This window comes from Notamacropus eugenii, chromosome 2, assembly GCF_028372415.1.
Source record: "Notamacropus eugenii isolate mMacEug1 chromosome 2, mMacEug1.pri_v2, whole genome shotgun sequence".
Taxonomy (NCBI): Eukaryota; Metazoa; Chordata; class Mammalia; order Diprotodontia; family Macropodidae; genus Notamacropus; species Notamacropus eugenii.
The window spans coordinates 438570040-438584247 of NC_092873.1; the positions used below are offsets into that span (position 1 = coordinate 438570040).

The following is a 14208-nucleotide window of genomic DNA, read 5'->3' on the forward strand; positions in this document are numbered from 1 at the left end:
TTCAGAGCTTTGCAGGGTATAAAAGAATTTTCACACCTTGATCTCTCAAAATAGAAAGTCCCACATACCTCCCCAGGTGGACAAATGTAATAAATCTACTGACCCTTTCTGTGGTTTCAGGAGGCCTGAACTTCTCTGACTGTGCACACCAGTGGGTTTCCACATACTGTTTCAAGATGACTGATGCCAACTGGAAAAGAAACAAGCTAAGTCACTTCACGGGAACAGGGTATGGATAAGATACAAAGGGAGCATACCCTTCTTCTTATTTCATACACATTAACCACCTGTCTATCCAGAACATCTGAAGCACACATTGGATATAAATTTCCCCAGGTGTTAGTACAGACTGCCTTATGGTTTCTCTTTTTCCATGAGAAGGCTCAGTCATTGAGAAAAGGAAAACCACTCTAGGCTTACCTGACGAATAGCTAATGCTCCCTGTGGATCCACAGTCAGCTCTGCTAAGTGAACTCCAAATTCTGAAAAGAAAAAAGTTCATCATTAGTCTAAGAGTATACAAGAAATGACAGGGCAACTTACTGAGTATTAACTGAAATGATGACAAAAAGGATTTTAGTAAATAGTCTAGCCACTCCTTTTTTGGGGAGGGAGGGGGGAGGAAAGTTTGCTACTCAGACACAGTCTTTGGGCTGAGAAAAGCAGGGGGGTGGAAATCACCTTTGAGCGGTGCCAGTAAGTTCTTCTGCCACTGTACACCTAGCCTTACCTCTCCTAAGGTAATCAATATTTCTAACTATAAGATCACCCTAATAAGAATCTAGGATGTGTATATCACCAGAGATCAGATGATTATCCATCAGGAAGAAACTCTGGGCATCCAGCTCTGGTTTAGAACTGAGGGATAAGGTTTAACAAGCTTGGTCATAAAAACAGAAGTGCTATAAGAAATTCAACCACTGTCAGTTCATGTTTGTGCACGGTCCAATGGTGCTATCCCCAAACTCAAACAAAGAATTGGTTCACGTTGGCAAAGAGACAATGATCAAATATTTAATTGTCTGCAGGGCAGAGACAGAGGAGGAAAATCCCAAAAAAGCACCACATTTTCAAGATGATTTACTCAGAACTAAGGGCAGGCAGAGGTCCTTAGTAGAAAGCCTGAGGACTGATTTACTTGCAACTAGGCCCTTGAAATCCCTTGACCAGTTTCTGTCCACATAGCTAAAATGAGTCATTAAGCACAAAAAACAACACTGATTACACTGGCATATGTAGTCAAAATGAACTACGCACTAGAGAAATGTCTATATTGAAAAGATTGTGTCTCTTCTTGTTGTAACATTTGGTATTTAAGTATCTCAAGTAACTAGATTACTACAAAGACTAGCCAGTGCTGAGATCTATGGTTACAAACTGAATGGCTACAATTGCATTCCTATGGTACCAATCATCTCACTCTGGCAGGAAGAAGGCATTTTTCTTTTCTTTTTTTTAAGCAAGAATACCACAAGAGAAAGAAATCTGAGTTGTTAAAGAAGCCAGCCTCCTTTTCCAGTATTTACTAGAAATGAGATCACAAAAAGAAAAAAAATTGGAAGAATTATTCCTGAAGCTTCTGAAATTCATTATATTTCCTAGAGATAATCTGATCAACGTAGTCTACACATTTACATGTCCAGTTGAGGGTTGTCATCTGCATGTCATCCATAAGCAAACTTACCTGAGGAGGATCTCAGGCCAAAAGATCTCAAGACATCTTTGAAAGTTTATCTTTGATAGACATTTGGAAAATGATTTTAATTTTTAATAATTTAATTTTAATAATTTAATCTGCTAAATTTAAATACAATTTAGGAAGAGTCCTCAGGTATCAAATGTTCAAGTCAATTTGAGCAAGAGAATAATGGGACATCTAAGCAACAACTGTGAAATCTGTCCAAAAGAAAAGGTATTTTCAATGACCTCTTCACTATTTTTTATGCTAAATATTGAAATAGAAACTAACTTCATGCATTCATTGATTTAAAAAAAAAATCATTTTGGACTAGGTTTGGTACTAAAATGTGCAGCTAGGTACATCTGTACGTTTCTGTCATGCCTTGATGTGCTCTCTTGCAAAATGAAATGGTTCACGAGATCATTCATCTAGATCTAAGCCATTTTGGCAAGGACCAACTTCACTCAAGTTTTAATGACTCTAGAATTAGCACAATTTCTTGGGACCATTATTGTAAGCATTAGGCTTGTGTTTGAGAAAGTGAGAACTACAGTCAGTATAAAAATATTTGCCCAAAAGAAATTTGAGGACGAAACAAATACATGAACATTTAGGAAAAACAAAACCTTCAGTGGTAAGGAAGGAGGGGAGAGATACAGATGAGCATTGTCAGGAAACTGTACTACTTGAGACTTGTTTGGTTGGAAATGGATCTCCCTGAGCTGAGTGAGGGTCAGGACTGTACTCTCAGTGACACTATTTAGAGGATAACAAGGAGGCCTTGTGGGAAGAAGAGCAAACCATGCGCTTATATCCCATTGCACTGCAACTAAACAGAGGAAAGCAGCACAGGACAGAGGACAGGTGACCGCCATAGATTTTCTGAGTACTTCCTACACCTACCAGTCCAGAAATACTTCTTGAGCTACCTAAGCATATCCAGGGTTTTAATCAAGTCCTTTTTCCCCTTGAATTCAGTTACTACAAAAGGCAGACAAATCAGGCTTTTCGCTCCTCTACCCCTTTCTCCCAAAGGTCAAGTCCAGTTGATTATGGAAATACTTTACCTCAAAAATAGCTGTATCCAGGGGTACAAGAATTATCTTAGGGCTGTAGAAAAGCACCCAGAGTCTTATGTTTGGATTTCAACTTCTGGGAGCCACATTGCTTCCTGTGTCACGAAAAACGAGTCACTAATAGTCAGCAAGAGTTACAACAGTAACAAAAAGCCTGCCATGGAAAATAGTAATAATATATACCTCCAAAACTAAGGCATCCATTAGGTTTTCCTTGTATTTGCTTTAAAATATCAATGGATTTTTAATGAAAGGAAGGCCATTATACACAGGAAACAAGAATGCTAAAAGGGATAATATTAATCTCTATTTTGAATTCTAGGAGAAGAATATTTGGAAAAGACGAAAAAAAATCACTGTTAGCTTTCTAAGACACATAACTAGAAAAGGAGTGGAGGGTGGGAAACAGTACTGACTACATAGAGGCTTCAACACCCCAAGAAAGAATTAAAATGATTTGGAAATCTAAGACAATTAAATGATATAAACTCTTGTCAGATGGGTGAGCAGGAGAGTTGGTCAGTATAAACTAGAGCAAATGTCAATTTTCCCATTACTCTTTCCTTCACCCCACATCATAAATTAACTCTCTCTCCCGCAATAGATTACAACTATCAGACTATCAGTTGGCACTGAATAATAAATGTAAATATATTTAATGGGTCTCTAATCTTAAGGATTTAGGAGTCCCCCCCCCCGCCCCATGCAGACTGTATTACATTCATGCCTGCCCAACTTGTGCTACTCTTGTCCATGTCCCCCAACAAGTCTGCCACACAGGGCTGGTCCAAACAACAGGCTGGAGGCCTCCCTGGCTTTTGGCTGAGGTTGTTCTGGTGCAGCACTCTGGCCACCTATCTATGATCTCTTGTTCCTGCCCTCTGACCACCCCATTGTCTCTTATTACACTGCTCCTCAAAGAGGTTTCTTACATCTGTTCTTCAGAGTTCCTCATTGGCTCAATGTTAAGTCTCTTCTTTGCCCTCTGTGAGACACTCATTTTGAAGTCTCTGGGGACAGTTGTGCTGTACATCTTATGCTGGTACAATGTTAATATTTTAAAAAATGAGCTATTGTTTTTATGGGTAGGTTGGGATCAGTAAGAAAATAAAAATTTTTCTCATGATAATCCTGCCCACACTCCTCCAGTTTATTTTCTTTCTTTGCTGATGGAGAAATTTGATAGGATGGTTATCCAGATGCATGCTGAAATACATCTTCATGTGTTTCAGGGTAATGGGTATTCTTCATTCACTAAGTGTTTCCTATATGGATGGAAAACCCAATCTGAGTGATTACAGATCTCTCCTAGAAGGCCTTGTAAGATTCTGGGGCTTGATGCAATTAGGACCATGTCATCACTAAAAAGGAACAGAGGACCCCATCATTTACTGGGAATCTTCTCTTTGATCTGGATTCTGTGATGAATCTTTTATTTTCTCTGGAAAAACACCTTCAGCAAGCATATGTCTCTCCCTGTTTTAAATCTGTCTTGATGTCTATCAGAGAACTTTCTAAACAAAAATAAGTTATTTCTACTACATCTTCCAAGGTATCTTGAATGATTTTGATATAGGGATGGGAGACACTTTGCTGAAAAAGTGCCTATATGGCAACATTCTATTCTATCAAATCAAATGCTTTTTTGTAATTAACAAACAGTATATACAATGGGATCTTAAATTCTCTACATCTTTCAGTTCATTGTGAAATAGTAAAGATGTCATCCATCATTGAATTATTTCTGAAAGTTTGCTTATTCCCTGATACCAATGACTTCTATAGAAATCACTCCCATAAAGATTTTGTATAGATGGGAAAGCAGGTGTACTGATAGGAAGCTAGTGATAGTTTTTTGGATACCGTTTTTTTGGTGATAGTTTTTTGGATACCGTTTTTTTGGTATTAATTAAAATATACGTTTTTTTTCCCCCTTTCTTTGCTGTTATTATCTTTTTCCTCCAAATACCATATATATCAGTCCTTTAATGCTTTCACAACTGTCACTTCCAGCATGGAGCTCCTCCTCTCTCTCCATCATTTTCATGTAGTCCTCTTTTCATTCTCAGACTGGAATGCTCTGTGATGAATTTGCTTAGCTGGGTACCTTGCTAGGCTTTCTTTAAAATAATTTTGCCTTCTACTCTTTCTCCCTATTTTAAGAGATAATACAGCTCATAATCACTCATCACCCCTCCTTATAAGATTTTGTCAATGAGCTTATATTCTAACCTGGTGTTGCCTTTGGCAGTCATCTCACGCCATCTGGTAAGTAAGTCTGGGCTCTTTTGTTCTCACTGTGGCCATTAATTTACATCCATTAAAATGGACAAAATTGTTATCATCAGGGTTGATGCGATTAATTTCTGTTGTCCATTTCCCATTTTTTAATGTCAATTACTTGTTTAAAAAATTCAGTATTGTTGTTTCATTTGTATGCCATATTTTTTCTAATTAATCTTTCTTCTTTAAAAAAACTAATTATGATCTTAATTCTGATAAGACGATGGGCTGACTGTACAGACAGCTGATTCAAGGATAACTCCCATCTCAATATCAAACCCTTTCCTCTCTGTTAAAATATATTTAGTTTTCAATAATAAAAATGCATAACATATGTATATACATACATATATACATGAAACACCATCTTAAGATTTGCAAAATATTTTACATACATGATATCATTTGATCCTCCCAACGATCTTCTGAGGTAAAGTGTTACAGGTATAATTATGCCCATTTTATAGAGGAGGAAAATAACAGGTAACCTGCACAGGTTCACACAACTTGGAACGTGTCAGGCAGGATATAAACTTAGGTTTTCCTGAGTTTTCAGTGAGTGAACACTCCACCACAAAACTTCTAAAGTAACTGAATGAATCCTAGTAGCTAGTTTTGCAGACACAGGGCTCTAAGGAACAAGTATTTCCTGCAGCATTATGGCCTTGTGTGTTAAAAAAGCAAACTGGAATTTAAAGTCTGATGCCCTGAGTTTGAGTCCTTGGCTTTCCTACTCCAATTCAATTCAACAAACACTTATTAAACACCTATTGTGTTCATGGCATTTTACATCTATGTGCTTGAGATGGTTTATCAATACAATAAGAATAAGCCAGATAACCTCACAGGGTTATCACAAGTAGAATGCTTGGAAATTACAAAGTATTCTCTATTTGCTATCATTATTGTTACAGTTCTCTTTTTGGTGCCTTCTCAGCTCTGCACAACAAAACTTAGGCCTGGAACTTTAAAGCATTAGTTTAAAAACTTCAAATTCTCTTCATGATGAAACCAGGAATAAATCCAACATTTTAAGCTACTTTGCCACGCTATTTTAAAATTGACCAATATATATGTTCCTGCTCACTGGTGACTCCTGTTAAAGAGATAAAATACAACTTACAGGTGCTGACTAAAAAGAGACTGAGATAGTGTTTCCTAAAGGTACTGATACAACTAAAGTTAACTGTAGAAAGCAGTGTACTAGACTGTATTCAACCCAATGGAACTACGTGAAGGCAGGAGAAGGACACCAGTGTCTCTCTTATCCCTGGGCAAGGGAGCCATAGCCAGAACTGGTATACAGGGCTGTCTGGTGTTTTGGCAATAGAAATTACAACGTGGTTTGAACTGTATCAAGTTACTGAATTAAAAGAGAACATTCCCAATTGGGTTGCAATGAATTATCCTTTTAGGGTATATAGACTCCAACAAATTATGAAGGAACTTAATTATTTTGAGTAAATTCTGCCAGGGTGAAACAAGGCTAGCACCAATCTGTTAGTTTTGGTTTTAACGCTGACCCTAAGTTCCATGTACAGGCTTCATCAGCGCACTGACTTACAGTTCTTTCAATACCATTTCTGGTCCCTCTTTTAAAATTGTCCTTTTTCATCTTTCAAACCCTTTGTCTCTTTAACCTCTCTCTAGCCAGTATTGTCATCCACATTCCCACTTCTCTCCTTTCTCCTCTACTTGGCAAACACATTCCATTAAAATGTTTCTTTAGAAGGGAAAGGGCAAAGGAGAGAATGGAAGAGGACAGGGTGGAGGACAAGTTAAGAAATGCATTGGCCTGGAGAGTCTGCCTGTCAGATTCCCAGGACTAGGAAGCACCTCGACAGTCAGGGTTTGGTAGGCTACTGGTGGGGGAAATCGCATGGGGGTTTGGAGAAGGGAAGAAGGGCTGGGGGAGTTCTAAGCAGAGTTCTCGAGTGGCTCCATCTTTCCCACGGGGGCCAGGAAGCAGGGGCACCACAAAACCACAGCTGAAAGGAAAAAGAAAACTCCACCACTGGCCTTTCTCCGAGCGCGGCCGCCTTCCGCTCGGCTCAGTGCCCGCCACATGCCCAGGAGTGCGTCTGGATCCTTGAGGGCTCCCTTCGCAGGAGGACAATGCTTACGCTACACTGCAAGAGAGCCAGAAAAGTGCCCATGAAAACCAGAAAGCAAATGCTCAAGCGGCAGGATCGTCTCTCTAGGCAGCTAGGATGGGGAAATCAGTACTCCATATCTTGGGCACCAAATAAGAGCCAGGAGAAGGGAGGGAGAGCTCTTTCCACCCCCTCCCTAGCCCCCAATATTATAGTGGTAGATATTACAGGGGGAGGAAAGAGAGAATTTACCCTTGTGAAGCACAGGGATGAATGACTGATAGGGAATCAAGAGGGAAATGACCAACAGATCATGAGAAAAATGCTACAACATTTCCGATGGAATAACCAAAAGAAATAAGGGAGAGACGATAAATCTATACAATGAAGGCTATGGTCTTCTGGTCTAGAGGATCAATGACTGTTGTGACAAGAAAGGCTTCCTATTTTTTTCTGTTGGGATGCTAGCCTTGGAGGAAGGATGGAGAAAATTGGAGAAGAATAAATTAAAATCTAAGAGGAATCAGCTGACACAGACCCAAAACAATGGAGATGGTATCTTCCCAACCTTGCCAACAAAGCAGAAGAATCTAGTGGAGAACCTCAGACTTAAGAGTACAGTTAAGAAACCTTGGGAGTTCACAAACTCTCAGTATCCACAGTTATCACGTCATTAAGAGAAATGCAATCATGGTTGTGAAAGTGTTCTGTGTTTTCTGAGAAACTCCTAATTGCCATTAAGCTTTGTTGCTCTTAGGAAAGCTGCCTGTGCCAGAAGTATCTGTTCAGTTACTATGCAGCACAGGGCCTAATGAACTCTTAGGTCAAAGTGAAGAGAATGAGGCTGCCGGCAGGATTTCCTTCTCTGATTCTTTCTGGTAAATAGGCTTTAAGTGAAATACTTAAACTGATCTGGTAGGCCTTCCTAAACTCAAGGAAATAAAGGAACAAAGAAGTATATCTCCCAGCTCTGCAAAACCCTCCCAGGACACCAGACTGATGGAGCAAACTCCCTGAATGTTTTGTGGGTTTTGAGGTAATGTAGGCCACAGCAGCTGTCTTCCATACATGAACCATTTCAGCTTGGAGGACTCTGGAACTAGCCCTACTTTTCCCACTCTAGAAAATTAGGCAACTAATTGTAGGGCAGTAGTTTTCCTGGAAACGTTAGGTGGCAGGCTAAAGGCAAGAATATGCTTTGGGCTTCAACAGTTAGTATTCCCTGAGAAGTGTTTTCACTGAAATTAACCTACAAAGCATGGCACCGAACTAGGTGCTAAGAATACAAAAAGAATGAAAAACAGTCCCCTTCCTCAAGGAGCTCACAGTGGAAGATATAACATGTGCACAAATAAATAACTACACAACAATTTGGAGAGGGAGAGAACATCAATAACTAAAGGGATCAGGAAAAGCTTCCCACAGGAAATGGCACATGAGTTAAATCTTGAAGGGAAAAAAGGGTACGGGAGGCAGCCTGTGCAAAGGAATGGAGGTGGGAAATAGGAGTGCTGAGTTAGGAAAACATTAAGCAGGCCACTATGACTAAAATGGAGAATGAATGATCATAAGTTCATAGATTTAGAGCCAGAAGTAACTTCAGAATTCAACTGCCTCATTTTATCAATGAGTAAACATGCCCAAAGATGCTAAATGACTCAAGTGTCATACTACTAAGATTTTGAATTGGTATTTGAATTCAAGTCTTCCTGCCTCCAAGTCCAATGCCCCTATCTAACATACCACATTGCCTTAGTGAAGTGCTAAAAGGTACAGAAAAGACAGGAACACTTGAAGGGGAGGGAGGGATGAAGTGAAGGAGAACAAGTCCAGAACAATGGGATGAAGTCATCTTGTGAACAGTTTTAAATGCTAAGTGGAGGAGTTTCTATTTTATTCTAGAGGCAGTAAGGAGCCACTGAAGGTTCTTGAGCAAAGTGAGTGACAATAGTTAGACTTTATGTGCTAAGATTATTTTGCCCATTATATGGAGGGTGGATTGTGAGAGGAGACTGAAAGCCAGGAATCAAAGTAGAAGGCTACTGTAATAGTCTAAGGAAGAGGTGATGAGTGCCTGAACAAGGGTGATAGCTCTGAGTGGAAAATAGGGGCAAAAGGATTGAAAATAATCAGAGAGATCTGTTCTGGGTGTTCACTTGACCTAATAAATTTGGGCGAGGGAGAAAAACATCAAAGCAACTGAACTTCAAGGGTAATTTCTAGATTATACCATAAGATCACGAAAGTTCTAAGGAAGATTGTTTTCTAATTTTTCAGGGCAGAAGACAGACACAAAGGGCTTTATGTATCATAATGACAAAAATCACAGCATTCCTAAGCATCTTCAGAGGGAAACTATCAGAGAGAACTGTTTCTTACTTCAGATCTTCAGTTGATTGATAAAAGAAACGGAGGATCTATGAATCATGCTCATCACACTCATGCCCTAAAATATTTGGCTAAATTCTAGTGTTGGGCAGTCAGGTGTTATCTGCTTGCTCAAAAAAGGGCAATGATACAAAGGTAAGAAAGTCTTGGCCTAAGTTGAGCAGATCAATGAATTACAAAACAAGTCTAGAGAGAATATTCTGAGATCTGTCTGGGCTACGTAGCAAAGCAGAACTTCCTCCAATGTTACCAGGGGTTGGGAAAGGAAAGACAGGATCATAAGTCTTAAGAAAGGGCACAGTCCTTCCTAAGAAAGGGCACAGTCCTTCCAACACCACAGTCTTCTTTCCAAGGAAGGGTACAGGAGAAACAATGACAAGAGAAAAATTAACCTTCTTGTTTCTGAATTGGAAGGATAAGTTTCTAAAGGACTTTGGAAAAAACCCCAAACAGAATCAATTTTAACAGCTGTTCCCAAAAGAATACAAGTCACTACCCTAAAGCTCCAGCAACTTATACCACTTTTCCAGGCAATCTGAATATCTAAGTCATTTACTACACTGCCACTAGACACAACAATAATAGGTCACCTCATGTAAGACCATCTCTTCATATAACACTAACTCTTTTTTCATAGCACATCCCTATCAAGTTACATAGACAATAACTTTAGGATTATAACCCACCAGTAGCATTGATCAATTATGAAGTTCTAAAGACATTTGAGTTTTGGTTCCAAGTAGCAGGAAGACAGGAAGTGGAGGCCTAATGCTTTAAAATGAACTTGGTAGCTTACCAGCAATTCTGTTCAAATAAGACCAAAGTATTTTCGCCAAAGATAGGCAGATCAGGCTACAATAGAATTTTTGGGTATTTTAACATAGTAAGCTAAGGTTTCACATTTATGGGGGAAGTTGTCAAACTCATACACAGGTCAATGCAAACAGAAATGTCGTTCATAGAGGGATCTGTTCTGATCCATAGGAACCTGGCCTTAAAATTGATGAACTTCCCTTGCTTTGCAAACACAGGATAGTAAAAACAGGAATTATGACTAGCAGGCATTTTTCCCCCTCCAGATCAATCTACATATGGCTACAACTCATAACCTCCAATCCAACAAATTTTGCAGTCCTCCCTTTGGGCATGACATTTCATGTAAGAATGGCTCTTATCTCTACTGTTAATTTTAATCGTCTTTTAAGCAGCCAGAATCCAAATCACACCACCTTCTCCAATACCACAGAGAGAAATGTCCTACAAAAAAACCAAAACCAAACAACAAAGCAATGGTATTAATGCTTAAAGCACTAGTTTCAAGCGCTAAAACCACAACTTACCATTTTCTATGTCTACTAGCAACAAACTTAAAGGCCTTCTCTTTCTCCTTGATTGATAAAGTCTACCCAGTCATGATATCAAATAGATACCGAACTAAAAAGTGTTTCAGGGAGCCCTCCCACTATAGATTTGGTCCCTAAGAAAAACTCAGGCTGAAACCTATAAAGGGCGCTACTTACCCTGATTACCATTCTAGCATAGGATCCATTATAAAGATTCCACATGTGAATGCCTAACTTCTACCCCATTTACACGTGGTGGTTCTCAGGAGACTGCTGCTAAGAACCTGGAAGGAGACTTTTCTTAGGGTCGGATCATTGGAAAGAATTCAGGGGAATCCTCTGTCCTCGATCTTCTGGAAGAGATGCTACGATAGGTGGGTTTCTCTGTGGAGTTCGGTCGACGTTATGCCTCGCAGTCTCGAGGTTAATTAAAAAAAAAAGACTCAAGAGATTTCCACCCCCTTCTCCTGAGTACTGTTTCAGGCTCGAAATGCTCCTTTGTCAAGCTGGCAAGACAGCCTGAAGCCGGCACAACGGGCAGGCGAGAGGAAAGTAACAGAAAACCTCCAAGGCTCGCCCGGAACCAGGGCTCAGTGCTGCGCCCTCCGGCCTCGGGGGAAGGGAGCCGACCAGGGGCTCCTGGCATCAGACACGAGGCAGCCACGGGCTGCCCGGCTGGACCGGGCATCGGGGCTCCGGCTCCACGAGCACACCCGGGGCGGGGGCAGCTGAACTCACTTCCTCCGCCATCGCTCGTGCCCGCGCTCCGGCTCCCGCGGCCGGCGGACCCCCAGCCCACTTCCGCAGCACGCCCGGGGGTCCCGCACGCCCCGCGCCGCGCCGGGGCCGGGCCCCTCCCGAGGCGGGCGGGCTCCGCCGGCCTCACTCACCCTCCGTCACCTCCAGCACCTTAATCTGCTCCTCGGCGGCCGCCCGCACCTCCTGCACCGGCGACAGGATCCCCGTGAGCGTCTCCACCAGAGCCTCCTTCAAGCCCTGCGCCACCGGCCCCGGCAGCCCGCAGCCCGTGCCCGCCGTCGCCGCCATCTTTCCGCCCGCCCGCCCGCTGCCTGCCTGCCAGCCAGCCAGCCAGCCAGCCCCGCGGCCGCTCCTCCCGCCGCCGGGGCCCGCCACCGGCACGACGGCTCCCGCGCGCGGCCAATCCGCGAAGTCGCACATGCGCATCGTGGCGATGAGCCGGGAAAGGGGCAGTGAGGGCGGGGCCGCAGAGAGGTCCGGCTGCGAGCCCAAGCCTCCCCAGACAGCGCCCCCTGTGGCCAGGAGACAGGTTTTTTTTTGAAAGATCCTTTTTGGTGAGGCTGTGTAATGGGAGAGAACTTGCTCAGATAGACCAATTAAAAAACCTTCCAAAAATTAGAGAGCAGTCCAAATGATAACAAGCGGTCCATCTCTCTCTTCCACCCCACAGCTAAGACATCTGTACAACGCTTGACACAGTGCCCAGCACATAGAAGGAGGCACTTACGTAAATGCTAACTTATTATTAGTATCAGTAGTAATTATTACTATGTGTGTAAAAATGCTAGCTCTTATTCCTATTATCATCAGAAGGTGATACATAAATGCTAGCTAGTTTTGAAGCGGTGACTGAGTGACCACTTTGGGGGAAGGTTGCTGTGAAAATCAAACGAGATAATATTTGGAGAGAATTTAGTAAACTTAAAGAACGATATACATGCTAGTTATCATCATCATAATTAGTATTATTATTATAGATTCTTATTCTGCTATGAGCTTCTGTGAAATCTAGCACACATATCTGATTGCCTGAGCTGAGCAAAATTTCAGCGGTACAACACTGCGTTGGGAGAGACAAAAGAAAGAAGGTTATGGTATGGTTGTAGATGCAGAAGGAGAAGGCAGGATGCTGGGGTCAGGTACCCTGCTATTCTAATCTGCTTCCTCCTCTCCTCACTGAAGAGACAAAGACTGGAGTTGTGTGCCCAGCTCTCAAAGGAATTCAAATGTGAAAGATGAAGAGTCTACAGCTGAATGATCCTGGATTAGCCCAATCTGTAAACTGGGATGTGACTGATCAAGAAAGCCCAAAGGGGTGACCAAAAGCCCAATGATTTTAGGCTTCAATTAACAGTAGTAGTCAACTAAAATTGCTGTTGCATTGGTGAACCAATAACAGATGCTTATTAGATTTAAGTGTTTTAAGGAATTTTTTTATATTAGTGGAATAAGAAAAAAACTATGAGAGCAAATCATAGGATTTAGAACAGGAATAAATCTCAGATTTTGTATAATACATCTCCCTCATTTTACAAATAGGTTAAATGATTGGCCAAAAAGTTACACAGTAGTTGGGTAGAAGAAACAGGATCTGAACGCAGGTCTTTAGTTCCAAATCTATTTCACTGCCTCTAACTTAATCCCATTGAATTGAAATTATGTGAATGAATAGGCTGTTAATTATCTGTTCATCTTTATGAAAGTTATCAGTGAAAATCACCAAGGTATCAGGTTTTGAAAATCCTGGTTAGGTTAGAAAATAATGAGCTAAAAGACTGTCTAAAAGACATCTTAATAAAACAAAAACTACCCTATACAGGACTCTTTAGGATGATGATGATGATGATGATGATGATGATGATGATGATGAGAGCTTTACAGATATTTCCTCTCATAACTACTCTGGAAGGTCGGTGCTTTTGGTATCTCCATTTTACAGATGAGACAACTGAAGCAGAGTGAATCTGAGGCTGGATTTGAACGGGTCTTTCTATCTCCAAGTCCAGTGCTCTCTATCCGTTGTACCACCTAAATGAGAGAGGGTTGCTAACTCTAAATAAATAAGATAAATCATCATATCACAAATAGATTTGCATAAATCCTACTTGGTCCTTTCTGTATGCATGTGGTGGGGGTTCATCTACAAAAGGTCTGGACTTTTTAGTGGACTATGAACTAAATGTGAGTTAATAGAATATAATTATAAATGTTCATGTATATATAATTATATGCAATGCATGTCTATAATATAGCATATTACATATATATAATATACATATGTGTGCATTACATATATTATGTGTATATATTATTATGTGTCATCTCTCCCAAACTTTTCTTTGGAGCCTCCCAAACACTGAGCCAGCTCTGGCAATGTGTGCATCAACCTCATTGTCAATGTGTACATCCCTGGAAAATACACTACCAAGGTAAGTGAACTTATCCACAGGATTCAAAACTTCTCCATTTGTTGTAACCAATGGTTCCATGTATGGATGGTGTGGTAACCATATTAGACTGACTACCAAACTGAAGGTCTCCAGAGCAGTTGTGCTGACATTGTTATATGTCTGTGAAACATGGAC

General features: G+C 41.0%; 1 protein-coding gene across 3 annotated transcripts in view; it reads right to left on the bottom strand.

The window, feature by feature from the left end:
* The window catches only part of IPO9 (importin 9), a 34859-nt gene extending 22810 nt beyond the window's left edge, over positions 1 to 12049 (bottom strand). The window contains exons 1-3 of one of the 3 annotated variants that reach the window (XM_072648214.1): positions 11755 to 12049; positions 421 to 482; positions 104 to 190 (exon numbers count right to left, since the gene is read on the bottom strand). In XM_072648214.1, coding sequence (XP_072504315.1) covers positions 104 to 190; positions 421 to 482; positions 11755 to 12049 — 444 coding nt within the window. Of the gene's footprint in view, positions 1 to 103; positions 191 to 420; positions 483 to 7059; positions 7144 to 11754 lie in introns of those variants that run through there. The other 2 variants (XM_072648216.1, XM_072648215.1) reach the window with 2 other exon arrangements.
* Between the last annotated feature and the right edge of the window lie 2159 nt (positions 12050 to 14208).